This window comes from Malaclemys terrapin, chromosome 11 (assembly GCF_027887155.1).
Source record: "Malaclemys terrapin pileata isolate rMalTer1 chromosome 11, rMalTer1.hap1, whole genome shotgun sequence".
Lineage (NCBI taxonomy): Eukaryota > Metazoa > Chordata > Testudines > Emydidae > Malaclemys > Malaclemys terrapin.
The window spans coordinates 41,875,162-41,901,768 of record NC_071515.1 but is presented as its reverse complement, the minus strand read 5'-3'; the positions used below and the strand labels follow the sequence as shown (position 1 = coordinate 41,901,768).

Below are 26,607 nucleotides of genomic sequence, written 5' to 3'. Positions count from 1 at the left end.
GCTTTTTGGTAATATATTTTTAAGTAAAATATTAACTGCAGAGGGCTGACATTGATAAAACCATTAAGTATTACTATTTGCATTCCTTCTACTTTCTCACTGTCAACATATCTGCAGGCCGTAGGGTCAACAGAAAACTGAAGAGGCCAGCAGGAGCAGGGCCACCCAGAGGATTCAGGGGGCCTGGGGCAAAGCGGGGGAACTGCGGCGCTTGTACTCACCCGGCGGCGGTCCGGGTCTTTGGCGGCATTTCGGCGGTGGGGGGCTTTCAGTCGCTCCGTGTCTTCAGCAGCACTGAAGGACCCCCTGCCGCCGAAATGCCGCTGAAGACCCGGACTGCTGCCGGGGCAGGGCTTGTGGGGCTGCCGAAGACCTGGACCGCCACCGGGCCAGGGCTCGCAGAGCCCCTGTGGGGCCGGGGCCTGGGGCAAATTGCCCCACTTGCCCCCCCCCTCTGGGCGGCCCTGAGCAGGAGATCTGAAGCTACTGTGATGATGTTATGCTCCTAATGTCCTCCTCCTAATCATGTACTTAAGAAAATGAATTAAGCACAGGAAAATATATATTCACAAAGTCTTTGTTTTCCTTATGTTTGATTAAGAATAGTTTCTTTACTCATTTGTTTGTATAGAATAAAAAGAAAGTTTCCAGTAATAAAACTAACTCATTTATCGCATAGGGAAAACAAACAATTGGAATTTAATATATAATCAGATAACAGATTAGTTTACAAAGCCACTCTGCAATTGGAGATGTTTAGGTATGAATGTAATCTCCTCCCTGCACCTATGGTATAAACATAGGCACATCCAAAGTACTTGCAAATTTGCTGTGATTTGACATCGCTTCTGCAATCTTTCACTTCAATAATGTCTGAAAATCGATGTTTCCTTCCATCATCCTTTCTGACAATAACTTTTCCTGGTGCATCTCAAGGCTGATAAAGGAACTGATATTAAAATATTTATTCTATTTCTAGATCCAGGGTCGGCAACGTTCGGCACGCGGCTCGCCAGGGTAAGCACCCTGGCGGGCCGGGCCAGTTTTATTTACCTACTGACGCGGCAGGTTCGGCTGATCGCGGCCCCCACTGGCCGTGGTTCGCCGTCCCGGGCCAATGGGGGCGGTGGGAAGCCACGGCCAGCACATCGCTCGCCCGCGCAGCTTCTCGCCGCCCCCATTGGCCCAGGACGGCGAACCACGGCCAGTGGGGGCCGCGATCAGCCGAACCTGCCGCGTCAGCAGGTAAATAAAACTGGCCCGGCCCGCCAGGGTGCTTACCCTGGCAAGCCGCGTGCCGAACGTTGCCGACCCCTGTTCTAGATTAAGAATGTTCCTATGTTTGGAGGGATCTGATCACTCATGGTGACATCCTTCTATACAATTTAATTAGAGACTCTGGATTTAAGCTTAAAACAAAAACAAACAAAAAAACAACAATGATGGGCCGGATCAGCATAAACACAGGGAAAAAACAGAAAATGACAAGTTCCCTTTGACGGGAGTTTCAACTAATACACATCCTATCGAGGCTGTCCACGGGAAATGACTCCCATTATGGTAGTTATTAATTCATCACTTCCTGTTCATTCTCTCCTTGTGCCACTTCTTGGTTATGCATAGCAGCAGCATAGTAAGCCACCAGACTGTGTGGAAACATAGGATGAAAAATATAAATAAGACTGTTTAAAAAAAAATGGAATGAGTATTTTGGTGGGTTTTTTTTTTTATTGCTGCTGAAAAAACTGTATCCTCACTCTGTTTTACACAATCGGGGTTCAAATAAATGTATAGAAATGTAGTGCACTAAGTAGCCAAAACTAAACAATGAAAACAAGTAAAAAAAAAAAAAAAAAACAAGAAACAAGATCCTTAAATATAATCTGCATTTGTCAGGGTGCCACTGTAGTTAAATGTCTCTACCTCCTCCCTCTTTTCTAAAAGGCTAATCCTGATCAATAATTTTTCTGCACCTGACTGTATGATTGCTTGTTGTCTAGGAAAAACTTAAGTTTGGAACTGCATGTGTGTTGGGGGTAGGAGGAGAGCAAGAGCCCTTATGCTTCTTTTTGAAACATGATTTTCAAAAGTCAGTAGTTGTAGACGCAGGAGGAAAAAAGACCTGGTATCTTTTTCTTTGCACGTCAACCTTTCATATTATGTATAAGCAACATAATCTGCGGTGTCAACAGAAGCATGCTAGTATTGTCCTACCTACCTGATGTACTATTATCATTGGTTAGGAATGTGTTATCATGTGATTCCTACTTTGTTCATGGCAACCAATGCAGCAGCAATCTGTCAGGAGCTGTCATTGCGGATCAATGCTTAGTGTAACCCAGCAGGATGCTGCTGGATCTCGGTGGGTGTCCCCCTGCTATGCTTTGATTATGTTTGTTGTAAAGAAAAACATGGTCGTGTTTACATGGTGTTCATCTATCACCTCCTCAGTGGAAGACATTTCATACACTCTTAATTTGTCCCCATTTCTTTATAAAATGTAATGTGTCATTTAAAAAAATACACCAGCTTTTTCAAAGATTCCTTCAGTGTAATCAGATTATAAAGGGGTTATGGGACAGTTTGTCTCCGCTTCTAATTGGGTGGCTTAAAGACTATGATTAAATCTCTGAGGAGAAGCTGACTGAACATCTATAGAATTTAAAGTCTGATGGCAGTTGTGGTTCAAAAATGTTATTCTGGACCAGGTCCAGGGTCATCTGAGGAGACACACTGGCAAACACCAAGGTAATGGGAAGGACATTGTACTCTTTCTTGTTTGTTGTAGCCCCAGTAGTTGAAATAACTAAAGTTCCTAAAAAGAAAACTTAATTAGATGAACTGGTAATTTATTCATGTTTACATGGGACTAACTTCTTGTGATGAGGAGGTGGGAAAGAAGGGGAGGGTATTTTGAAAGATTTCTATACTATTCAGAGACAGCCTGCCTACAGATAATCCTTCAGCTGAGAGCATTGCTAAAAAGATAAGGGTTAAATTTTGTGAAGGAAAAAATATGGGAGTTATGTTGAGCTTCTAGCTGATCCATTTATTTAAAAATATTCCCTCAAAATGTTCCAAGGTAAGTAGTTTAGAGAGTGTGCCTGTTTTCTGTTTGAAAAGATCACCCCCTAAGTTAATTATTATTGCCTCTCACTAGATGCATTTTTTAGAATCGTGTTTTAACACTGATACTCTGTTAACACACCTGCAGGTATGAGCGAATACACACGAGAAGACCTTATCGTGTGGATGCGGCTGACAAATACTCTCTAGATGATGATCTAGTAAACCTAGAGGTTCTAGATGAGGTACTGTACCATTCAGGCATCAGTTTCTCAGCCCTGACCATTATATCACATGTATTGCTTGCTTCTGCTTTATAGGTTTTATTCTAACAGTGTCATCATGTCACAAAATTAATTGTTCATAGTCTTGGCATAAAAGAATAACTGTTCCACACATGATTCTGATCTGCTATCACAAGTTCATTTATATTCTATGCAGTGATATAAAAGCAGTTTCAGTAAAGCCTATAACACAGAAGAACTGAATGATGGATGATGCTAGTTTAAATTATTTTCTATTTGCAAAAAAATTGAAGCTTAGCCTCAAAAACCAGGATTAGAATAATTTTTCTTCAAAACCAATAATGTATTTAAAGGAATGTCCCAGCTACAGATAATAAAGACTCTATTATGAAAACAGTGATAAACCCATACATACAATCTCCAAGTTTTAATACACCACATGTGTGCAGAGAACCTGTTAATTTTAGTTGGGGGGAACCTTAACTTGTATTCCAACAGGAACAATATATAATACAAAAATGTGCTGGATTCCCATTTCAAACAAATTTATGGAGTAATACTGGAAAAATTATGATGTTGTTTTATGTTCCTTTTTGTTCTATGATGAACTCATGAGCATGAAGAGTCAAATTACAAAAATTAAATGAGTTTACACGCAAGTACGGCAATGAACCCTGCCCACCCCCAATCCGATAACCTATATGGTCATTTACTGCGTTAAGTGTTTGCTTTTCTGGCAGGCATAACAACATAAACTATTAAAAAAGGGGGGGGGGAGTTATTGCTTTTAATTTGGTTTCGTTGCAATACTGTAGAGAGATGCATGAGGTTATGAAAATATTGGTTTGGTTTTGTGAGGTCATTGTTTGACATAAATGACAAATAACATTTAAGATAATCAGTTATTACTCAGTGTTCTCAATATATTTACAATGAATCTTGCTATCTGGAAAAATATTTAACTGTCAAACTTCTTATAATCCTAGGATACAATTATCCATCAACTTCAGAAGCGTTATGCTGATCTACAAATTTATACTTATGTTGGAGACATTTTAATAGCCTTAAACCCCTTCCAGAATCTCAGCATATATTCTCCACAGGTAAGAGAAACACCAAGATGAGGATAGTACCGGCTGTAAATTGTAAAATTGAAGATGCACAAGAAAGAAAAGGCCCATAAATGGTTAGGAGTCTTGGTCACTGAAAACCACAAAAATATATTTTAAATAAGACTTAAAAATATTGTAAATTGCTTTAAAACATTCTGTGGAGAACATCTCTATCTAGTTTATGTGCCCCCCCATCACCAAAGTATCTGAGCCCTCACAATCTCTAATATATTTACCCACACAACACTCTATGGGAGGGGGCAATACTATTATCCCCATTTTACAGATGGGGAGCTGAGACACAGACAAAGTGACTTGCTCAAGATCATAGAGAAAGTTGGCGGCACATAAGGGAATTGAACCGTCTTTCCAGGCCAGCATCCTAATCACCAGACCATCCTTCCCGACATCCCTGATTACATGGGGTGAAAAATTTATTTGGACAGATTTCTTTTTCATTTAGTTTTCCAAGCTTTACCATGGTGTGAAGCGGTCATCAAATCCCCCCCACATATTTGCCTCTGCCGATGCTGCTTACCAGGGCATGGTAACTTTCAGCAAGGATCAGGTAAGAACGTGTTTATCTCTTTTTATACTTAATATTAGTCATAGAATGCTGTATTACTTAGGTTAAGTTTAGTATTCTGTGTTGTTAGTCAATGATCTTTGTGAAACTTTCTGTTCCAGAGCATGTATGTATAGCAAGAAAAATGGAACAGCAATCCAGTCAGTTTTAGGACTACTGAAAAGGTCATGGTACAGTAGTAGACACTATAAAGTTGAATCCTCAGTGAGTGTAAATCAGCATAGCTCCATCGATTCCAGATAACACCAGCTGACGATCTTTGCCCTATGGGCCTGTCAAGGCTCCTTCCCCACTCTGAAATTTAGGGTACAGATGTGGAGGCCTGCATGAAAACTTCTAAGCTTAACTACCAGCTTAGATCTGGTCCGCTGCCACCACTCCCAATGTGCTAATTCCCTTCCCTGGGTAGCCTTGAGAGACTTTTCACCAATTCCCTGGTGAATACAGATCCAAACCCCTTGGATCTTAAAACAAGGAGAAACTAACCATTTCCCCTCCTTTCTCCCACCAACTCCTGGTGGATCAAGATCCAACCCCCTTGGATCTAAAAACAAGGAAAAATCAATCCGGTTCTTAAAAAGAAGGCTTTTAATTAAAGAAAAAGGTAAAAATCATCTCTGTAAAATCAGGGTGGAAAATAATTTTACAGGGTAATCAAACTTAAAGAGCCCAGAGGACCCCCCTCTAGCCTTAGGTTCAAAGTTACAGCAAATAGAGGTAAACACCCTAGCAAAAGGTACATTTACAAGTTGAGAAAACAAAGATAAAACTAACATGCCTTGCCTGGCTGTACTTACAATTTTGAAATAGGAGAAACTTGTTCGGAAAGATTTGGAGAGCCTGAATTGATCTCTGGTCCCTTTTAGTCCCAAGAGCGAACTCCCACCAAAACAAAGAGCACAAACAAAAGCCTTTCCCTCACCAAGATTTGAAAGTATTTTGCCCCCTTATTGGTCCTTTGGGTCAGGTGTCAGCCAGGTTACCTGAGCTTCTTAACCCTTTACAGTTAAAAGGATTTTGGAGTCTCTGGCCAGGAGGGATTTTATAGTATTGTACACAGGAGGGCTGTTGCCCTTCCCTTTATAGTTATGACAGGGCCTGATTCTGTACTATCTTGCATCTGGTACACTTATTTACAACTGTGCAAAATGTGCGTAAAATGCTGCCATATTAGTAGCATTTTGCACTTAGCGTGCACAGGTGGAAGACAATGGAGAATCAGTCCCTGTGACTACAAGTCACAGAAAATACAAACCATTAACGATGGAATCTCTCATTTTCATGGTAAAATATAATAATGAGAGTTCTAACATAAATGTAATGATGACGCAAATCCAATTATATGGCAATGATTTTAATGAGAATGGAAATATAGTGTACAGAAACTGGATTCCTTTTTACAATATTTTTAAGATTGTAATCTTGTATTCCTTTTCACATGTTGTACTATGCATAGATATGAGTATTGGGGAATAATAATGATTTTATTTATAAAATCCTCCTTGACATGCATGCTGCACATTAGTTCATAGTAAATACTTTAAAGAAGGCTTAAAAACACAATAAAATAATACAATAAAACCACATTCAGAATACACCAGACAAAGATGAATATAAATGGACCCTGCATATGAAAAAGGAGAAAGAGAATTGACAGTTTACTGGGTTTTGGGGAGTGCAGAGACCAAGGGTCCATTAGATATGGCTATTAGTTATATAACTCTTGAGGGGTTTTGCTAAGAAACTAGTGTGTAGAATAAATGATGGGGGAATTTGTTGAAGTTAAGAAGCAAGTTCATCATTTTGAAATCAGCCCATCAGGTTTATTTTGTAAATCTTAATTTTTTCAAGTGCCTCATATATGATTACAAACTCATTTTGCCTTGTAAATCCATATCCTTGAACTTAGGTAGCTAATTATTTATAGTCATCTTGGTATACTGTCAGCATAGCTAATTTACTGGTTGCTGTTTCCAAAAGACTACTGTAAAACTAATCTTTGAGCCTAGGACTCTCAGGGTTGGTTGAGCCAATCAATAAAATCTGTGGCTACAGATCTGTTAGTTCTGACACCAGGTACAGGAGGAATGCGGATCTTCTCTTCTGGGTTCCTCTCATGAACAGATACACATCTGTTTGTCTGACTTCTTTAGAAGCTGAGGATGCTGTTCCAGCTCCGGGATTAGCACTGTGCGTAGGGTGTTCCCTGTACATGGTAGCAAACACTGAGGATTTTCTTTTTAAGGGCAAGATCAGGCTTTTAGACTGAACATTAGGTAGGATTGTACTTTCCCAGTAAAAGACTCTAGGTTTTAAATAGTGTCATAGTACTGGGCTCTATGGATCTTATTCTCTCCACAACATGTATAAGCACCCACCGATTATGATGATGCCCCTTTTATCAATTTAAAGAGTAAAGAAACAAACATACCTCTGACTCTTACTGATATACAGTTGACTCTGAAGATGTCTTGGTAATATATTCAAAACAATATAAAAGTAGTAGTTGAACATCTGAGTTGATCAGCTTTATGGTGAGCAATGCATTTACGATTTTGTTTTGTGTATCAGTGCATTATCATCAGTGGAGAAAGTGGTGCTGGAAAGACTGAAAGCGCCCATCTGATTGTCCAGCATTTGACCTTCCTGGGAAAGGTATTTATAGCCAGCCAGGTAGCCCAGTGATCAGTGTTTTTTAAACTATCTTTGCTGAAAAAATCCCTGATGCATTTATTTTTAGCTTGTTGAAAACACTGAAAATTGAGCAGTACAGACTGGGGACTTTGTTATTAATTTGGATCTGATATTTTACACTGAAGAGACCATAAAGAATATGCTAGTTTTAAGCTCAGCTCCTGCGAAGACTTATGGACGTGCTTAACTCTATGCACATGAGTTGTCCCATTAAAGTCAGTCACGTGCACCATTGTTTGCAGAATTGGGACCTTAGGGCCTGATCCAGCTTTGCCATTGATTTAAATGGATAAACGATCAAACCCATAATGATTAGTGCCTCTGGTTATCTACAGTGCTTATGACCTAGGTCCATTACTCAGACTATAAGAATCAGTGCCAGAATGAAATTGGGAAGAGCCTGCTGCTGCAAACACTTATGCACATATTTAACTTTAAGCATATGAATAATTCCATTGAAGTCACGGCACTTTGAAAACTCAAGTGCTTAAAGTTAAACACATGTGTAAATGCTTGCAGGATCAGAGCCTAAATGATATTTATTGTCTTATATTTTATTTAAATAAAATATATGGAGCCTCCTAAGACGCATATATTGCAAAGAGGGAAAAAATCCAATATCTTCATACCTGCTAGAGACTTTGTTTTCCCCTTCAATATGTGGGTGTGTTGTTGTATCAGTAACTAGGTCAATTCACATGTGCCAGTAGCTGTAGGACACATGATAATGCACATTATGTTTCAGAGGCTGGGAAGAAGCCTTGAGTAAGCATTCTTTTGGGGCATTCTTTCTGATCTGTGTCTATTCTGTCTAGGCCAATAACCGTGCTTTGCGTGAGAAGATTCTTCAAGTGAACCCTCTGGTTGAAGCGTTTGGGAATGCCTGCACTGCTATCAATGATAACTCAAGTCGTTTTGGAAAATACTTGGAAATGATGTTTACACCAACAGGAGCTGTAATGGGGGCAAAAATTTCTGAATATCTACTTGAAAAATCCAGAGTCATAAAGCAGGCTGTGTAGGTTAATAATATTATGTCCTTTCAAATCTCCTCTACCTTTTTTTGGTTTGTTTTTACTTTTCAAAAAACACTTTTCAATGAAATTTTGTTCTAACCCACTGGCAGCTTGTGCCACAGCACTTGTACTATGGCTGGAAGTACAGTTAGTTTCATTCTTCTGGGCTGGAGACCAATACCACTCTATTGTTTGGTAAAGAATGCTCTGTATAGTATATTGTTTCTCCCAGAGCCTATCTCCTATAAACATATCATTGTACCTTTGTGCTCAACCTCCAACAACTTATAAAGAGAAGGAGAAGAGCCTGATCTCAGACTCATTGCCACTGTCTGGTTGGGTGGGTTTTGTGTGTTCAACAGATAAGATGGAAGAGCTTTTCATTGGGCTTTTGCTGCTTCTGGCCCTGATCCTGCACCATTAAAGTCAATGGGAGCTTTGCCATTGACTTCAATGAGCATAGGATCAATCCCTCTTCCATTAACTTGACAGTGTACACATAGTGAAAACATGTAGATGCAGATATACCTGTAAGCTTTAAAATAATACATTTTTTTTCCAGAGGAGAAAAAAACTTCCATATATTTTACTATATTTATGCTGGTCTTTTTCATCAGAAGAAACTTTCTGAGTATAGACTTCCTGAAAAAAAGCCTCCTAGGTAACTATCACTAATTTGTTTTTAATGCGGTTGTAATTGGCTATTGATCGGGGCTTGCTTTCAGTGTGATGCTTTAAAATCTCTCTTAATCTTTCTTTATCCCTTATGGATCTTTCTTAATCCTCCCAAGTACAGATGAGGATGGACAACAAGGAATTACATTATTATTTTCTTTGAGGACTTGCAGCATTTATAATAAGAGGGAAAAAAGCCATCTCCTCATTATCTAGATTTTCATCCCTTCTTTCAGGTCTTCTCTATCCCCAGAAATGAATGGCTGTGAATGTAGAGCTTTCTGGTAATACTGCAGGAGAAACTCAAAATATATTGGTTTAATTTTATGTTACTCTTTGAATATTAGGGCAAATTCTACTTGAATGCAGTAGTAGTAGTAGAAAGTGCATTTCAATTAAAGTAAATAGAATTGCAGTGTCTTACTTCAGGGCTGAATCTTGTTCGTTAAATTTGAGTTACTAATTTCATTTGCTATAAGAAGAACAGGAGTACTTGTGGCACCTTAGAGACTAACAAATTTATTAGAGCATTTGCTATCTGCTATCTGTCTCTTCATTGAAAAACTATAATGTTCGGATAACATTTTAATTTGTGCTGAAGGAAAAAAAACTAATAGAAAGAAAATAATCCAAAAACTTTTTGATTAGCACGACAATATTTATTTGGTTAAAAAACATTGAAATTAGTGGTCTGCTCCATTACTGATGCAATCCTATTGAAATCAGTGGGGGTTGTAGCTGTACATCTGTTAACACAGCATTTTAATTATGCCATTTTATTTAGGTATATTGATAATGAAACTGGAAGAGTAATGCAAGATATTATTACTAAAGACTCATATGGAAGACAATTTGAAGCAATTCAACATTGCTTTAGGATCATAGGATTCACTGATGAGGTAAGAGATTAATCATGAACTAGCTACCAGAATGACCCAATGGGCTTTACACACACTCTTCCTATCTTATTTTTAAACAGACCGCATTTGGGGGCTACAACTAACTAACTGTGTCTTGTTAAGGTAGTTCTTGTCTCATTTTACAGGAAGTGCATTCAGTTTACAAAATTCTGGCTGGAATCTTGAATACAGGAAACATTGAGTTTGCTGCCATTTCCTCACAACACCAAACTGATAAAAGTGAAGTTCCCAATGCAGAGGCCTTAGATAATGGTAAATATGTTTTTAATATTATCAGTTCTATAAATGCAGCTTGATTGCATTTGTAAGAATCTCTAACTGATGGGTAGTAGGTAGGTAGTGCTGGCAATTTTTGTTCTCCAGTCACAGCCATCTTTCCCATCTGTTATCTTCCAGCTGCTGCACTGCTCAGTATTGGTTCAGAGGAGCTCCAGGAAGCTCTAACCTCTCACTGTGTTGTAACACGAGGAGAGACTATTATCCGAACAAACACTGTGGACAAAGCCGCTGATGTGCGAGATGCCATGTCTAAAGCACTTTATGGTCGACTCTTCAGCTGGATTGTAAATCGTATTAATACACTGCTGCAGCCAGATAAAAATATATGGCAAGTTACATATTGCTGACGTGCGTGTGATGGGATCATCCCCTTTTGTATTTTTGATTTTGCTGAAGGAATACTGTGTTTATTTGGAAAAGACCTCAAAATGGCCTTCATGCTGTGATCCTGAATTCTGTTTCCAGGACATTAACCCCATCCTTTTCAAAGAGCTGACTGGGATTTGGCTACTGAAATCAATGAGAATTTTGTGGTTAAAATCCCAGGCAAGTCTCTGAAAAGAGTCTGTGTATCTGGTAAGCATGAAAATCATACCAGACGCCCATAGATAACCAATTAGAGTAGGCTGGGTATATTAAACACAAGTATTGTTCTATGTGATCCTTCCAGTTCTCAAGTAGTATTAAACTAGTGATAAAATATAGATACAAATGATTACAGAACAGCTACTTAATTAATATATTTTTGACATTCCAATGCAAGCTGTTAAAACCAGCTGTCAAAACATTTAATTATGAAAACTTTGATGCCAATTTGCATTATGGAAATGTTTACACTGTGCCATCTTATTTCTTTCCTGGAACAAAGACAGATCCTCAGACCCCGTTCTAGCTGCTTTGCACTTCTCAAGGAGCAACTGGGTATTCCCAAGCATAAGTGAATCCCTCAGGTGGTGTAAAGCTGCCATAGCTGCTTTGATTTTGTTGGCTCCCCCCACATTCTCCATGGAGAGGATATGTTGGAAGTGAGGGAAGGCATGGAGAGGATATATTGGGGGCAGGGTTGCAGCAACATATGTCCTCATGGGACAGCTGCTGGTAGTGTAAGTTAGAGCAGCCCTTAGGCAGCTTTGAGTTATGCTGGGGGCTGTTTCATTCCCTGATAGTGCCAGAATTGGGGAACTGGAAAGGTGTCTTATATTTCTCTTTCCTTTGTCTCCTCATAACTGAGCTCAACACAGTAAAGGATGCAGACCACAGTCTGAGACTTTATGCAGGGTCAAAGTAATGGGAAATGGAGGGAGCACAGCTCCCCTTCTTCTGTCAACAGCAGAGGGAGAGCTCCTCCTCTTCCATGGCCAGTGCATGAGAGCTCCTCTTTCTTTCTCAATCTACTTCAGCATGGCTATCTAGGTTGCCTACCTAGGAGTCTACACAGCCCTCTTCTACCTGAGGAGCCTGTCAAATAGTTTTCTGTTGAGATCTACTTGCTGGAACCATTCCCTGAATACCTCTGAAGAGGCGCTGCTTGGAATCAGCACTTCCCAATGATTTCTCTCTTCCTCCTCCCAAAACCTTAGCAGAACTTGTGTAATGCAAGAACCTCAGAGTTGAAAAGGGATAGGGTGACCAGATGTCCTGATTTTATAGTGTCTATCCTGATAGTCAGGTCTTTGTCTAATATAGTTGCCTATTACCCTCCATGCCCTATTCTGATTTTTTATACTTGCTATCTGGTCACCCTAAAAAGGTGTGTGGTAATGACTGTAAACAAATGCACAAGCTGTGTTTGATTTATACAGGCTGTCTCTCTTCCTTTTGTGGTGGATTGAATTAATGATAGTATCTGATCTTGAGTATCAGAGGAGTAGCCGTGTTAGTCTGGATCTGTAAAAAGCCGACGAAGTGGGCATTCACCCACGAAAGCTTATGCTCCAATACATCTGTTAGTCTTAAAGGTGCCACAGGATTCTCTGTTGCTTTATCTGATCTTGATTATTCTGTTTCTTTTTATTTTTCCTGGGTTTTGCTCCATGTTGGATTTTTTGTGTGTTTTCTACATAGCAATGCTGAAAGCCGGATGAATGTTGGGATACTGGATATCTTTGGATTTGAGAACTTCACAAGAAATTCCTTTGAACAGCTATGCATAAACATTGCTAATGAACAAATCCAGTTTTATTTCAATCAGCACATCTTTGCACTTGAACAGGTAGATTTAAGGCTGCTGTGATTGTAAGCTATCTCTCTCTTTATATATATATAAAATTTATTTCTAATACCAGACTGTGGCTGAACAATATACCATATTGTGAGGGATACAGGTACTAATTTAGGGACAGAGCTACGTAGCACTTAGAAACTTTACTAAATGACTTTTTGCCATTGGGAAGAGTGTTGTGACCCTTCTGGCATTTTTGAAAGAAAAACTAGTTTTAGGTAATTTTTATGGATTGTATTACAAATTAATAAAAAGACAAACCTAAAATTCAAGAAACTTCTTGCTAAAAATAACTATTATGACTTTTATTAAACAAAGGATTAAAGAGAACAGTTATCAAACCAAAATTATAATTGAGTTAATAAATCAACATATTGACAATAATATGGAATGAAATCAGCAATTGATCAAATCACTGGATGAACACAATCAGGATTTAAATCACGAAGTTAGCATAGTGCATGATCAAGTCTTATACATATTTAAGCCTGGAAAGCTAAGGGGATGTAATTTACTTCTCAGATCCCTGAAGCAGCTAGATTCCTTCAAGGTTTCCATTGACCGGGTGGTTGACTTTTTCCTGATTAATTTAGCTCTACTGTAATACAGAATGATTAACAACCAATAATTTCCCTTGTTAGTGCAGAACAAAAGGGTAACACAAAGTGATTTAAGATATGATTTACTTAGAAATTGGATACACATGTGCTATGTCTTTAACATTCTCTCTTTCTCTCTCCTTCCCCCTCCCCCTTTCTCTTTCATATCTAAAAAGTGTTAACAGAAAAAATAATGAATACAGGAAGTAGGCGCCTCTACCAATCCACAAAATAGGAAAAATAATAAAAGTTTTTTAAAAGAAAAATGTTCTAACGGTGCTTCTGCTTGCTGGGTTTCAGATTTTCAAAGTAAAAATTGTAATTCAGGGGACCAGGTGACATCATCTCTAGTTGGTATTTTACACTGGCCAGCAGGCTGCCTCTGCGCACTTGGCTAGTCAGCTGGCGTAGCCTAAAGTGGTCTTGGTCTGGCTCTTCTTTTTAGGGGAAAGGGTGTTGGGGGATGGCAGCAGCCCTTCTTGGTGTTGTGGTGGCCTGGTAGAAACACCTGTGGTCACTTAGATCTTTAAGGTTGCGATTCTAGTTCACTCTACCCCATGCCACATCCTGGGAAATCTTCCAAGCAAATCCGGGGATCATAGACCTCCCACTCTGATACTGTGGTCCAATCCAGGTTGAGGGTAGGTGAGTTTGATCTTTGATCATTCTGGAAAGTCCCGTCTCTTACTAGCAGTTCTGTAACAACCTAAGTCACCAAACCAAAGAAAGAAATGTGGTCTAGAGTGATTGAAGACTTAATTAAGTTATTGTTATTTCTTTCTTCACTCCTACTTCCATCCATTCATATTTCCATTCCCTTAGCATATCTTAAAATATTCTGGGCTTTTTATTGGCATAGAATTAGGCCACTAACAATTCTATGGCTTGATCATATGGTCATCTCTAAGAAAAAGTGCTGTCGCTTTCTGTTAATACAAATCTTCCTTAAGCTAAAGAAAAATTAAGAGTTTACAGAACAAGAAAATGGAAGTTTAGAGACTAGACTTCAATCAGATAGACCCATTTCCCACACGATATTGTGACCTTGCTGCCACACAATTGTTGTGAGCTTTGTAGGCAATTAAATGTTATAAGGTCCTATAAACAAGAAAGAAGCTTTGTGCCAGAAATGTCCTGATGGTAATGTTCTCATGGTCAATTCAGTATTAACTGTATTTATGACTTTGTAGATGGAATATCAGAATGAGGGCATTGATGCTACTACAGTGGAGTATGAGGACAATCGTCCACTTCTAGATATGTTCCTCCAGAAACCAATGGGAGTACTTTCTCTACTTGACGAAGAAAGTCGATTTCCCCAGGCGACAGATCTGACTTTAGTTGGTATGAATAATAATTTAAAAACCTCTAAAGAATGACTGATACACATTGAGTGAGAGACATGACATCTTATAGCATTTTTGCTAGTCTACATAACCACTGAGTCCGTGGCATTAGCAATGGATTGAGAAGGCTTCTGAAAATTCTACTATGATATCACCAATATTCAGACATGAATAAATGGATTATTATTTACTTAAGTATTTATTTTCTCTCTCTTTGCTCAGGTGCTCACTTCAACTATTTTGCTAGTTTCTTGTTGTTTTTATACAGTTAATGTTATTTTATGGTTTAAATATTAATACCTATCTAAATAGGGCTTTACAATCTACGGGATTTACAAATATTAAATAATCGTCACAATGCTGCTGTATGTTAGGTACTTCAAGGATTCTTATCCTCATTTAAGAGATGGGAAACTGAGACAGAGAAAGGAAGAGAGACATGCCCGAGACCATACATTGAGTTAGTAGTAGTGACAAGGGTAGAATTCAGATCTTCCTGGCTTTTAACATCATTACCCCATTACACACCACTGTTTTATTACAGATTGCCTCATCATAAGTAGAAAGTGTGTGAGTGTGATTTTGCTGTGCCATCTGACTAGATATTTCCTTAACTTGATGATTATTTTATTAACATTTTAATAAATCTTGTTGCCAACTTTAAAATGTGTGCAGCCAATGTTAAAATATGATCCTATTTTTATTTACTTAGGGTGGAATTCTCCTCTCTGATCAGCAACACAGAGCTCCTGTTGCTGTCAATGGAACACACAGTAGAGCTACTCACTGCGATTTAGAGAGCTGAATTTTGCCTTAAAATAATAGCTGCAGGTTAGATAGCATAGTGCATACACACGTTTTTCAATTCCAGACAACTGGGTCCACACTTGATTTTAGGTCAAAGGTGCAATGAATGAGAGAGTTTCATTCCAATCCCCATTCATGTGCTGGAGCTGGAAGCTTGCTTGTGGGTCTTATAAATAGGCCAGTATTGAATACTGAGCTTACATTTCCCCATAGGCAGACTCCCTGCCTCAGAGCTGTTCAATTCTATTACTGCTGCCTTGAAATCAGGGCGTGCTGGAATATCTCAAGATGTGTGTTGCAAGTTGAGATCTTTGACTCTATGCAGGTGTGCCAGCCAGCAACTCACTCCAAATAAATCTCCAAGCCTAATTCTGTGTCTTAAACTAAAGAATATTTTAGTGGCAGTGTGAAACATAAATAGAAAAAAATCATGAAATTTAAGATTCACAGATTTTAAGCCAGACGGGACCATTCTGATCATCTAGTCTGATCTCCGGCATAATTTAGGCCAGAGAATTTCTCCATGTGATTCCTGTATCAAGCCCATAACTGCTGATAGAGATAAACAAATGCAATGGGAAGTTTCACTATTCAGGCACTAGTTTCAGTACAAAATATCATAGGATTATCTGCAGGGCAGAAAAGGCCTTGTTCTCACTCAGCTGTATAAGCTGTCTCTCTTTCTGTTAGCTCAGTGTATTGTGGGCATGTACCTCATGGAGTGTGTGTATTTCTCAAGAACCGGGGCTTGGGCTGCGCAGCTGTAAAATTGCACTCTAGACATTCAGGCTCAGGCTGGAGCCCATGCTCTGGGAGCCCATGAGTGGGGTGGGTCCCAGAGTCTAGGCTCCAGCCCAAGCCCCAGTGTCTACACTGCAGTTTTACATCCCCGCAGCCCAAGCCCAAGCAGCTGACCCAGGCCAGCTGCAGGTGTTTAATTGCTGTGTAGACATATCCCAGAAGGCCCCTTTGGAAATAAGCCTGTTTTTCTGTAGAAGTTCAAATGCAGGATAAAAGATGCCTAAAGACCTTAACATGTATTTAAATGAACGTGCAGGTGGATATCTTCTTCTTTGGCTATTCCTTGATGCGAGGATGTTGTCTGCCAAGGGGGTTCATTGGTGGGTTTTTAGGTGGCTGAGGAGCCCAGTTCGTGCCCTGAAGATTTTCCCACAGAAGTGACAGGTGTAATCTTGGAGGGGACATAGTTGTTGGCTGGAGTGTTGTGCCCTTTCTTTCTTGTGGATATAACAAACTATGGGAAGGAACAAGAGCATTCACATAGGGCAGATATGTACATAGCTAGAAGGCTTTGAGTTGGTTATTTATTAAAAATATAAGATATAAACGAATGAATAAATAAATAGGATAAATACGAGAAGTTTCTTCTAGCGTTCTACCTACCAAGCCATTGTCATTTGTTAGTTTCCAATAGGCATCCCATTAGAAGTGAGTCGTGAGGGATTTGAAGGATTAGTTTGGGGAGGCTATTCATTTATAAGTGGCAACTTGGAAGAAAGAACACAGGTGCTCGTAGGAAAAGCTGACAAAGGCTGACATCATTGGTGGACAGTGTGATAACTTATAAGAGTATTTTGTACTAATTCTGATTTTTTGGGTTGTAAGCTGTCCCTAATTATGGTGGAGAGTTGTGATTTAAATTGCTGTGGTTCACCTTTAACAGTTACCTTTTTTTAATGACTAGATAAGTTTGAAGATAATTTAAGATGCAAATACTTTTGGAGGCCCAAACGAGTGGAGCTGTGTTTTGGCATTCAGCACTATGCTGGAAAGGTAAAGGCCATATGGTCTGAATGTAATAAGTGGTATAGTCACTATCTATTCCATCCAGAGGCATTTAAATTGCTTGCAGATTTCTCTCTTTTTAATGGTTTAATTGTTTTTAAAGAAACCTAGAATTTGTGATAAGATTTGCAATTCAAAATTGCCCATGTTATAAATGCTCCTTACAGTTCTGGAGGTGGCATCCCGACATGTGAAATGCCACCCCAGCTGAGACTAGGGTGACCAGTTAGCAACTGTGAAAAATCAGGATGGGGGTAATAGGGGCTTATATAAGACAAAGCCCCACATATCGGGACTGTCTCTATAAAATTGGGACATCTGGTCACCCCAGCTGAGACATTCCGTAGAAGTGGTGGCTCCCCTTGAGCCAGAACAATCTGACAATTATAACATCTCTATCCATTAACACATATACTCAGTAGTAATTGTTTGTGTGGAAGAGAAAGAGCAGGAAAGGAAAGGAGGTTCAATGAATAAAACAGAGTTTAAAACTCTCTGCAATAGTGCTTTCTTTTTAAATTCCTGTAGAGGGCAGAGGAGTGACTGGAAGAATTCCCCTCCTACATACTGTGGGTATATTCTAGTGCTCTGCAGAACTCAACAGTTTTGGTTTTAGTTGGTTTCATGTCCACTGATTTTTGTTTGGAATTTGAGGTCTAAATTCCCAATTGTAAACAAAACTCAACCAAAGCAGCCTAGGTTTGCATGATTTCCATGCAGACCTCAGCTCATGCTCAATGCAAGGGTCAAGAACCTCCACAAATCTTCTGGTAAGCCTTGCCCAACTTTGGGGTTTGTTAACGAAACCCAAGTTCCACAAAGCTCCAGTAAATTCTTTGCTGCCCAAATGTCAAATCCTAGAGGCAGTGTTGACTTTCAGTCATTCTCCACAGTAGGGCCAAATTTAGCTCTAATGTAACTTTAAGACCATGGCTATGTCTACACCACAGCGGTAAGTCGACCTATGCTACGCAACTCCAGCTATGTGAATAAGGTCGCTGGAGTCAATGTACTTGAGGTCGAGTTACCGCGGGGTCTACACTGCAGGGGGTTGATGGGAGAAAATCTCCCATCGACTTACCTTACTCTTCTCTTCGGGGGTAGAGTGCAGGGATTGACTGGAGAGCAATCTGCAGTCGATTTGGTGGGTCTTTACTAGACCCGCTAAATCGACTGCCGGTGGATCGATCTCAGAGCGTCGATCCCTGCGGTAGTTTAGACCTGCCCCATGTGCTGTGGCTGTGTTTTTCTGGCACTGAGGCCATTTATAGTAAAGCTGGATGCTGGAAATTACTGTAGTTTTAAAAAATAAAATCTAAAGCAGAATAACTCTATTCCAATTTTGATACAAAGATTTGATCATTGATTAATAACTGTGAGAAAAACAATTCAGAGCAGTTTTGCCTTTCAAAGCCTTCAGAATTAAAATTTTAAAAATACTGTGCCCTAAGCCAGTGCAAATTAAAGAGAGGATCCCAGATGAATAAATATCCATTTGGTAACAGTGGTAGTACATTTTGTATCCATTTTGCCAGTGTGCTGGATATGAAATTTACTCCTGTTTCTCCAGAAGATTTAATTACGGATCACACTCTGGCTACATGCAGTAAATGCAGAGTGGCTGCTCCGTCTGAAAACCATTGCATATTTCATGTGTAACCTGTCAAGTGATGCGGCGAGTGTGGTGCTTCATTGTGTTATGTTGCATTGGGCACGTCATAGTTTGATGTGATACAGCGTAATACAGTGTGACTCAGCCTAAGCCACTTAAACCAATTTGATATACCAATGACATGTTATGAATGCAGATGCTGTCTAAAGCCAGCTCACACTTTGAGAACACTGCAGTAATTCACCAGCTTGTCAGGTTTGAACTAGCTTACTTGGTCAACTTGCCTGTTTAAAGTAAATGACAGGGTTTTGGTAGTCTATTTCAGCTGTTTGTTCATTCTGTCTCCAACACCTAGGTATTATATGATGCCTACGGTTTCCTTGAGAAGAACAGAGACACTCTTCCTGCTGATATAGTGGTGGTGCTGAGAACTTCAGAGAACAAACTTCTTCAGCAGCTGTTCTCTAGTCCATTAACCAAAACAGGTATTTCTCTGCATAACTTTGTTAATAGTAAGACTTCCTGACTAGATGTCTCTGCAGCCTTCTACTACTACTACTGCACAGAACCCTGGCATTGTTTTCCATCAGGGTTACAAAAAGTAATCTGGAGTTGTAAAATACTTAACGCTATTTTCAAGGCAATTTATGGGCATTAATTAATCAATCCTCACAACATTACTGTGAGGTATCCACATTTCAGAGATGGAGGGAGATTAAATGATAGCCAAGGCCCGACTTCATTGTCAGAGTAGGGATGAGACGTCAGGAGTTTCCTGGGTATTAGTTTTGTGCTCAGACCACTAGACAACACCTCTCTGTCTCTAGCTTCTTGCATAATTTGCTTTACATTGTGTAAACCATGTATATCCAATTTTGGCAAAGATAGTTTTTGCAGGTAACATCCTCTCTGTTTAAAGACATCTGCACAATACTTTATAATATCTCACTAGTTATGGAATAAAAAATATACCAAACTGATAGAATTAATTATTTCAGATGATTTGAAACTTGGGGACATTGACTTACACACATGTGCCTATGTCTATTGCTAATTTATAACAATAAGATGAAGTTCAATGACTTCAAAGATAGCTGCCATAAATCAATAGAATGTGCCCGACACTTCTGCCACATAAACACCAACAATGCAACACACCCACAGCCAAAAAGAGTCTGTGCACGTTACAGTAGAGTGTGCATGTGACATGTTACATAAACACCTACACTACAACACACATACAAAGCTAAGAGACTGTCAGGAGTTGCTACATAAAAGGAAAAGTCTCTTTCAGAACATTTTAGAAACGGATGTAGACACCTGAAGGCTTTTGGTCTGATATGCCATTTCTTTGCAGGAGTAAGGAGACCTTTGGTAATTCACTTGTGGTTAGAGAGTTACCGGCTAGAATACGGTGATGTATACCCATGCAGTTCATGCAATAATCAGTATCTTGCTGATACAAAATGTCAAAACTAATATGTAGAGTACAGTACCAAGTCATTTCAAATTACTCTAAATGCTTTGGGCTGAATTCCACTCTGTAACCCATGAAACTCCATTGACTTCAGTGGGTTTGCATAGGTGTAATTGATAGCAATTTTTGAGTCTATTTGTCTATATTCTGCATAGGATAGATGCCTATTATACTGGCTCTATTGTTTTTCTGTAGTTTGAGGACTATTTTTATTAGTGTGGGTTTGGTTTGGGCCTCTACAAACCGTTCCTAAGAAGGTACCTTCTCTCTCTCCTTTCAGGAGGTGAGAGGTGGAGCTCAGAATCTGAACTTTCCTGTAAGAAAATAGTTCACCTTTTGTATTATGAGACTTTACTGTTTAACTTGATTGATCTTAACAGGCACTTTGCTGTAACTTCGATTATTGTGCTCTTTCAAAATGTCAGTTCTGTCCTCCTTTTAGGAGATCCTAGGGGGGAAATGTTAGCAACAAGTCGATAAAGTCAAGGCCTGCTCCTCACAGCACAACCTAAGCTGAATTTTTAATAAGTAATATAAGTCAGCCTATTTCTTGTGGTTTTGCATTTGGATTTGACTTTGGGATTCTCGTCCCTTGCTGACTAGGGCTGAACAAGATAGAGACAATGATCTTAGCCTTGTTGGAAGGGAGAGGGTAGAAGTACTTTTTACTACCTAGTGGCTGCTAGTGAAGGGATGATGTAGTTAAGGAGGAGTCTGCTTCTCCTTTTGCTGCTGTGAGCTTAGCAATTGGTGAAATGTGGGTGAGGACTATCTTATGAGACTGGGGTCAGCATGCTCTGTGCCTAGTTGGGGGTGAAAACCCCTTTACCTTTACATGCTTTGATTTTTGGGTCCTGGTTGACTTGATGAAAGAGCCTATTCTATTCATCCTGGTAGGGTCAGGCAAAGCAAAAGAAGCCTTGCACCTAGTCAGATATCTGAGACTGTGCTACATTGTCAATGTTTTTGTCATTCTGATTCAATGTCTCTGTGCTTTTCCTGTTAGAACCTAATCCGTCATTTAGGAATTTGTCCCAATTAGCAGTCCCAGTTATTATAATAACTGTCAGTTATTAGCAGTGAACTTGACGGTGAGCAAGGCAATCGTACCATACAAGCTTCTCCTGAATTCTGGTCCTTTCACATAAACTTGTCTCTCTGGCTTTTGAAAATATTTTCACCAGCAGCAGCATTGAACTGAGTGCTTTGTCTGAGACACAGTAGGAACTGCACTCTGGCATGCCGATTAGGAGTTGCAGACCACTATTACTTTATATATGCTAAGTATACCGATTTGCTGTCACTATTTTTTGTATCTTAAATTCTTTACTGTTGTCACTCTCTAAATGGATAGGGTGACTTCTGCTTTCCGTTACAAAATTCTTGCCTCTCTCTGAACTAGCAGCAGCAATATTTTCTGCCAGGTCAGTATAGTTTGGAGCCTTGGAATGGTTAAGCATGTACTTCTGCATATGATGCTACAAGGTCTTAAAAAACCCAACACTTTATGCTCTATTTTTTTCAGCCATCTAATATAATTGGCAATACTTCTGGTGTAGGGACCTGTGTTCTGAAATCAGATTGTTGCCAAGTTTGTCTTTGGCAGCCTGCAGGATAAATGAAAGGTTTGGCAGAGAATTGAATGTATAAGTATGGCTATTAATACCTCATACCTGCTTTGTGAAGGAAGTTAAAGGCAGTCTCCTCGTAACTTTCTACAAAGAAGCTCTTGTACACAAAATAATAGAGATTATGTAAATGTCCCATAAGATCCTCTGCTTGTGTTTGAATGCATCCCTACCCGCAGACATATACTTCATTAGCAAAGCAAGCCAAAATCTAATACCATCTTTCATTCCAGGATTGCATTTAACATTCCAAGACTTTACAACATTTTCTTCAGTTTGTGTAGATTTTTTACTGGCACAAAAAGTTAATAATTTAAATGGCGGCTACATTAAAAAAATGTGCCAAGGCAACGTTGGCTTTATATGAGCCTTTCTGCCACTGTCTTCAATGCTTTGTTTGAAGATGAGCAACAGCGCTGTCTGACATCTGTTCACAACTAGCTTTGGAATGTTTGGTGTTCATGCTGTTGGCCGAAGAGCCCTCTTCCATCTGTGCAATGGCCACTAGGTGGTGCTATCTCAGAAGTTTGAAAATAACATGGGCATGATGATTATTTCAAAATTATTCCTAAATGCCACTAAGAATGAAAATAAGGAAACCGGATGCCTGCTTCCCTCCACTCCCTGACAAACTCTTCTCTGTTTGAAGTAAATTTATCAAAATGCCTTGCATATAGTTTTCAAGTGTCAAAAACTGAGCAGCAGCAAGAAAATAAATATTAAAAAGACAAAATTATTTTCCTAATTTAGGATCATGTGAATCTCTGTAATTTATCAAATGTTCTGACCCCCTCTCAGTGAATGCTTCTATTTTGTTGGAGCAGACTGTGTAGTTTAAAGTGCCAGAAATGAACAGCAGGATGTAAAGAACATGTATGTAGTAGTATAGTTTAAAAGAGTTTATAGTATAGTTTAAAAGAGTTCACAGATCCCACTAACTGACATCCATACTCAAAGTGAACATTCTAGGATTGATTATACAGGGTTCATACCTCCTTTTTGTTACTTCAATGGGAGGTAAGGTGCATTCAGAACCTTGCAGAATCTGTTTGCACTTTCTAGTGACCTTTAATTTCAAATGTTCTGCATAGTGAACCTAAATATTAACCCACTAATTTTCCAAATTGCTTCCATGTTCTACACTATTTCCATCTGCAGAGTTCCTGCTGATGAGACGTGTGTATGTGAAATGAGTGTAAAATGTGCCCCAATTAAAAGAGAGAAGCATAGTGTACTTGCAAGGAACAGGGTGCCTCTATTTTGCTGAATTTGCAAGTTTCTTTTTTAGCCAAATGCAACTATTTTGGTCTCTTTTGTTTCACAGATTTTGGGAGATTGGTATCATGAGTGACAGTGTCAGAGACAAAACGATTAAACAATCTGGGAAAGAGGTTAACCTGAGAACTATACATTATACTGAGTTTAATTGAAGATGGCCATATAAAAGGCTCATGTAGCAGTTACAGAAGTAACCCTAGTAACTTCACTTATAGATGCTGATACTGATGTCGCCTTGATGTTTGAGCAGATTCTGTCATAATCTCTTAAAGACTGGATTTTGCTTTACGATATCTATGGTAAATATCCTGCAAACCTACCTGGTGGTGTTGCCTTCCCCTCAGAGCAGGTTGCCCCTAAGGGCTTGCATATGCCCTCCTGGCTTGAACTCGTGGTATGTGGGTGTGGATCTGTGGTCCACAAGGGGGGGCAAGTTGGTGAGGATTATACCTGGCATTTCCCTATAGTAGCTGATGAGTCTGATACTCATATCATCAGATTAACTCTCTCTACCGCTGCCTCAAGCCAGGAAGGGGTCAGGGGGCTTAGGGCAGCGGGTTGGGTTGCAAGAGGAGTGCGGGTTGCAGCAGGGGGCTCAGCAGGGGGTCAGGGTGTGGGGTGTGGCAGGGAGCTCAGGGCAGGGGGTAGGGGTGCAGCAGGGGGCTCAGGCCAGTGGGTTGGAGCGTGGGGTGTGGCGGGGGATGGGGGCCAGGGTGCAGGGCAGGGGGTCGGAGTGCAGGGTGTGGTAGGGGACTCAGGGCAGGGGGTGCAAGAGGGGTGTGGGCTACGGCAGGGGGTCGGGGTGCAGGAGGGGTGAGGCAGGGGGCTCACAGCAGGGGGTTCAGCTGCAGGAGGGATTCGGGGTGCAGGCTCTGGCCTGGCGCGCACAGGGGTCTGTGTGTTGCTGTTGCTTCAGACACCACCCCCAGCAGCTCCCATTGGCTGGGAATGGGGAACTGGGGGAGGGATAGCTCAGGGGTTTGAGCCTGTTAAACCCAGGGTTGTGAGTTCAATGCTTGAGGTGGCCATTTAGGGATCTGGGGCAAAAAATCTGTCTGGGAATTGGTCCTGCTTTGAGCAGGGGGTTGGACTAGATGACCTTCTGAGGTCCTTTCCAACCCTGATATTCTATGATTGTATGAACCGCAGCAGGGTTCGTAGAATCATAGAGCCTGCCCTTCCCCCGGTGCATGTTGGGCCGGAGCCACTCTAGGTAAAAGCTGGGGGTGCGAGGAGCTTGTGGGCCGCAGAAAATAACCCTGTGGGCCGTGTGTTTGAGACCCCTGGTCTAAGCCAAAACTGATACATTGTGGTACTCTGTTCCATCTGGGATTTCTGTGGGTATCCAGTGATCAAAGGCTGGATACCACAGGGGGATATTTTGAAGGGACTCAGGGATTGCGGTCAACCTACAAGGCAAAGACAGGCCTGGTGTAGGCCAGAGGAGAGTGCTTCAGTGGCTGACAGGCTGGTTGTGTTAGGGAGATGATATCCAGCTAGCACAGGCAAGACTCCCTCGCATAGTAACAAAGCGACTCACAGCCTTGGGTGCCCTGGGAAGCATCACCATGAGAATCCAAGCCTTTGTGCTATGGAACCCTTGGGTGCTTCAAGTTTCTAAAGCCTCAGTAAGCTGCAGCACTGGTTTCTCCCTTGACCTCTCTAGCACATTTCCTGGGCACTGGCTCTCAGTTTGCTATCCCTTCTCCAAAATGGAGCGCCTCAGCATACTTGCTGTATGCCTCAGGTCCAGCACTGACCCCTGAGATACCCCAGTTACTTAAACACATTCCTCTCCCAGAACTCCACCCAAAAAGTATGATGCTTCTGGTTACAGTTTAACTTGCAGAGGCACAGAGTAGTTCTGAAGTAGTCAACACACACCCTTTGCACAATCTAACACCTTTGTGCTCTTTTATACTTAACCATGTAAAGCACAGGAGAGTACACATGATACAAAACAATAAACATCTGAAAGAACAATATCCCTCACTTTCTGTCTCTCACTTCCTTTGTGAGTCCTTGGGGAACCATCTGGGTCTAGGAAGGCAAGAAGGGTGTCTCCTCATGCAGTATGTTGCATGCTAAGTGGTCTCTCTCCATCATGGAGCCCCTTCCCAGCTTCTGTGACTCAGTATTGCCAACCCTGAATGTTCAAAAATCATGAGTCAGGCTGACCAAAAATCATGAGATTGGCGTTAAAATATTGAGATTATGTAAAAATAATAGATTTGGTGTTCTTTTTATATGCCTTCTGCGTTTTGAGCCTTTAGAGTGCACTGGGGTCACATTTTGAAACTTTCTCCGCAGCCACAAGAACTAGAATCTTACTTTTGCTTTAAGAATGAAGGCTGAAATCATCACATATTCACTTGACTCCGTGAGCTGGGGCTTTAAGGAAAACAATAATTATCATGAGACTCATGAAAAAATCATGAGGGTTGGCAACACGGAGACTTTGCTATGTCCTGCTCCATGCTTTCTCTTATTTTATTGCCCCCTTGTTCCTGTGTGGCTCGCTATTTAAACCCACCTGGCTTCCTTTGTTCAGTCTTTTGGATAACTTTCAAATACTCCTGCCTTCCGCTTCCCTTCAGAGGAGTTAAGCTAAAACTGGTTTTCTAAGGATGCATCTCACCCAGGGCTTGTCTACACCATGCAGCCTTGTTGCTAAAAGTCAGCGTGTGTAAACGCTCTTTGTCAGTACTTTGTTGGCACCAGGGCCGGCTCCAGCATTTCTGCCGCCCCAAGCAAAAAAAAAAAAAGCCGCGATCGTGATTGGCGGCGGCAATTGGGGGGGAAAAAAAAAAGCCGCGATCAGCGGTGGCAGTTCAGCGGCAGGTCCTTCGCTCCTAGAGGGAGTGAGGGACCTGCTGCCCACGAATTGCTGCAGGTGCCGCCCCTCTCCCTTGGCCGCCCCAAGCACCTGCTTGTTAAGCTGGTGCCTGGAGCCGGCCCTGGTTGGCACTTTTGCTGACAAAATAGTTCCGGCCCCTGCCAACAAAGCCGCGTTCACACTGCCACTTGCATTGGCAAAACTTTTGTCTTTCGCGAGGGGGCTTTTTTAAGTACCCGTGAAAGACAAAAGTTTTGTCGACAACTTTGCAGTGTAGACGTACCCCCACTGTGAGTAGCAGGGTTTTATTTTTTAAAATAATTTTTTTTCATTAAATATATCAGATGAAATCTTGGCTGCATTGAATTCAATGGGGGGTGGATTTCACCTATTAGAAATATTAT

General features: G+C 40.5%; 1 protein-coding gene across 1 annotated transcript in view; it reads left to right on the top strand.

Annotated features, from left to right (window-relative positions):
• MYO3B (myosin IIIB) overlaps positions 1-26,607 on the top strand; it is a 328,398-nt gene that overhangs the window by 144,757 nt on the left and 157,034 nt on the right. The window contains exons 11-23 of the mRNA XM_054043283.1: positions 3,215-3,311; positions 4,298-4,414; positions 4,887-4,991; positions 7,581-7,664; positions 8,519-8,721; positions 9,282-9,380; positions 10,179-10,293; positions 10,440-10,566; positions 10,711-10,921; positions 12,658-12,805; positions 14,604-14,757; positions 17,272-17,360; positions 19,340-19,469. Of these exons, the coding sequence (XP_053899258.1) occupies positions 3,215-3,311; positions 4,298-4,414; positions 4,887-4,991; positions 7,581-7,664; positions 8,519-8,721; positions 9,282-9,380; positions 10,179-10,293; positions 10,440-10,566; positions 10,711-10,921; positions 12,658-12,805; positions 14,604-14,757; positions 17,272-17,360; positions 19,340-19,469 (1,679 nt within the window). The remainder of the gene's footprint in view (positions 1-3,214; positions 3,312-4,297; positions 4,415-4,886; positions 4,992-7,580; positions 7,665-8,518; positions 8,722-9,281; positions 9,381-10,178; positions 10,294-10,439; positions 10,567-10,710; positions 10,922-12,657; positions 12,806-14,603; positions 14,758-17,271; positions 17,361-19,339; positions 19,470-26,607) is intronic.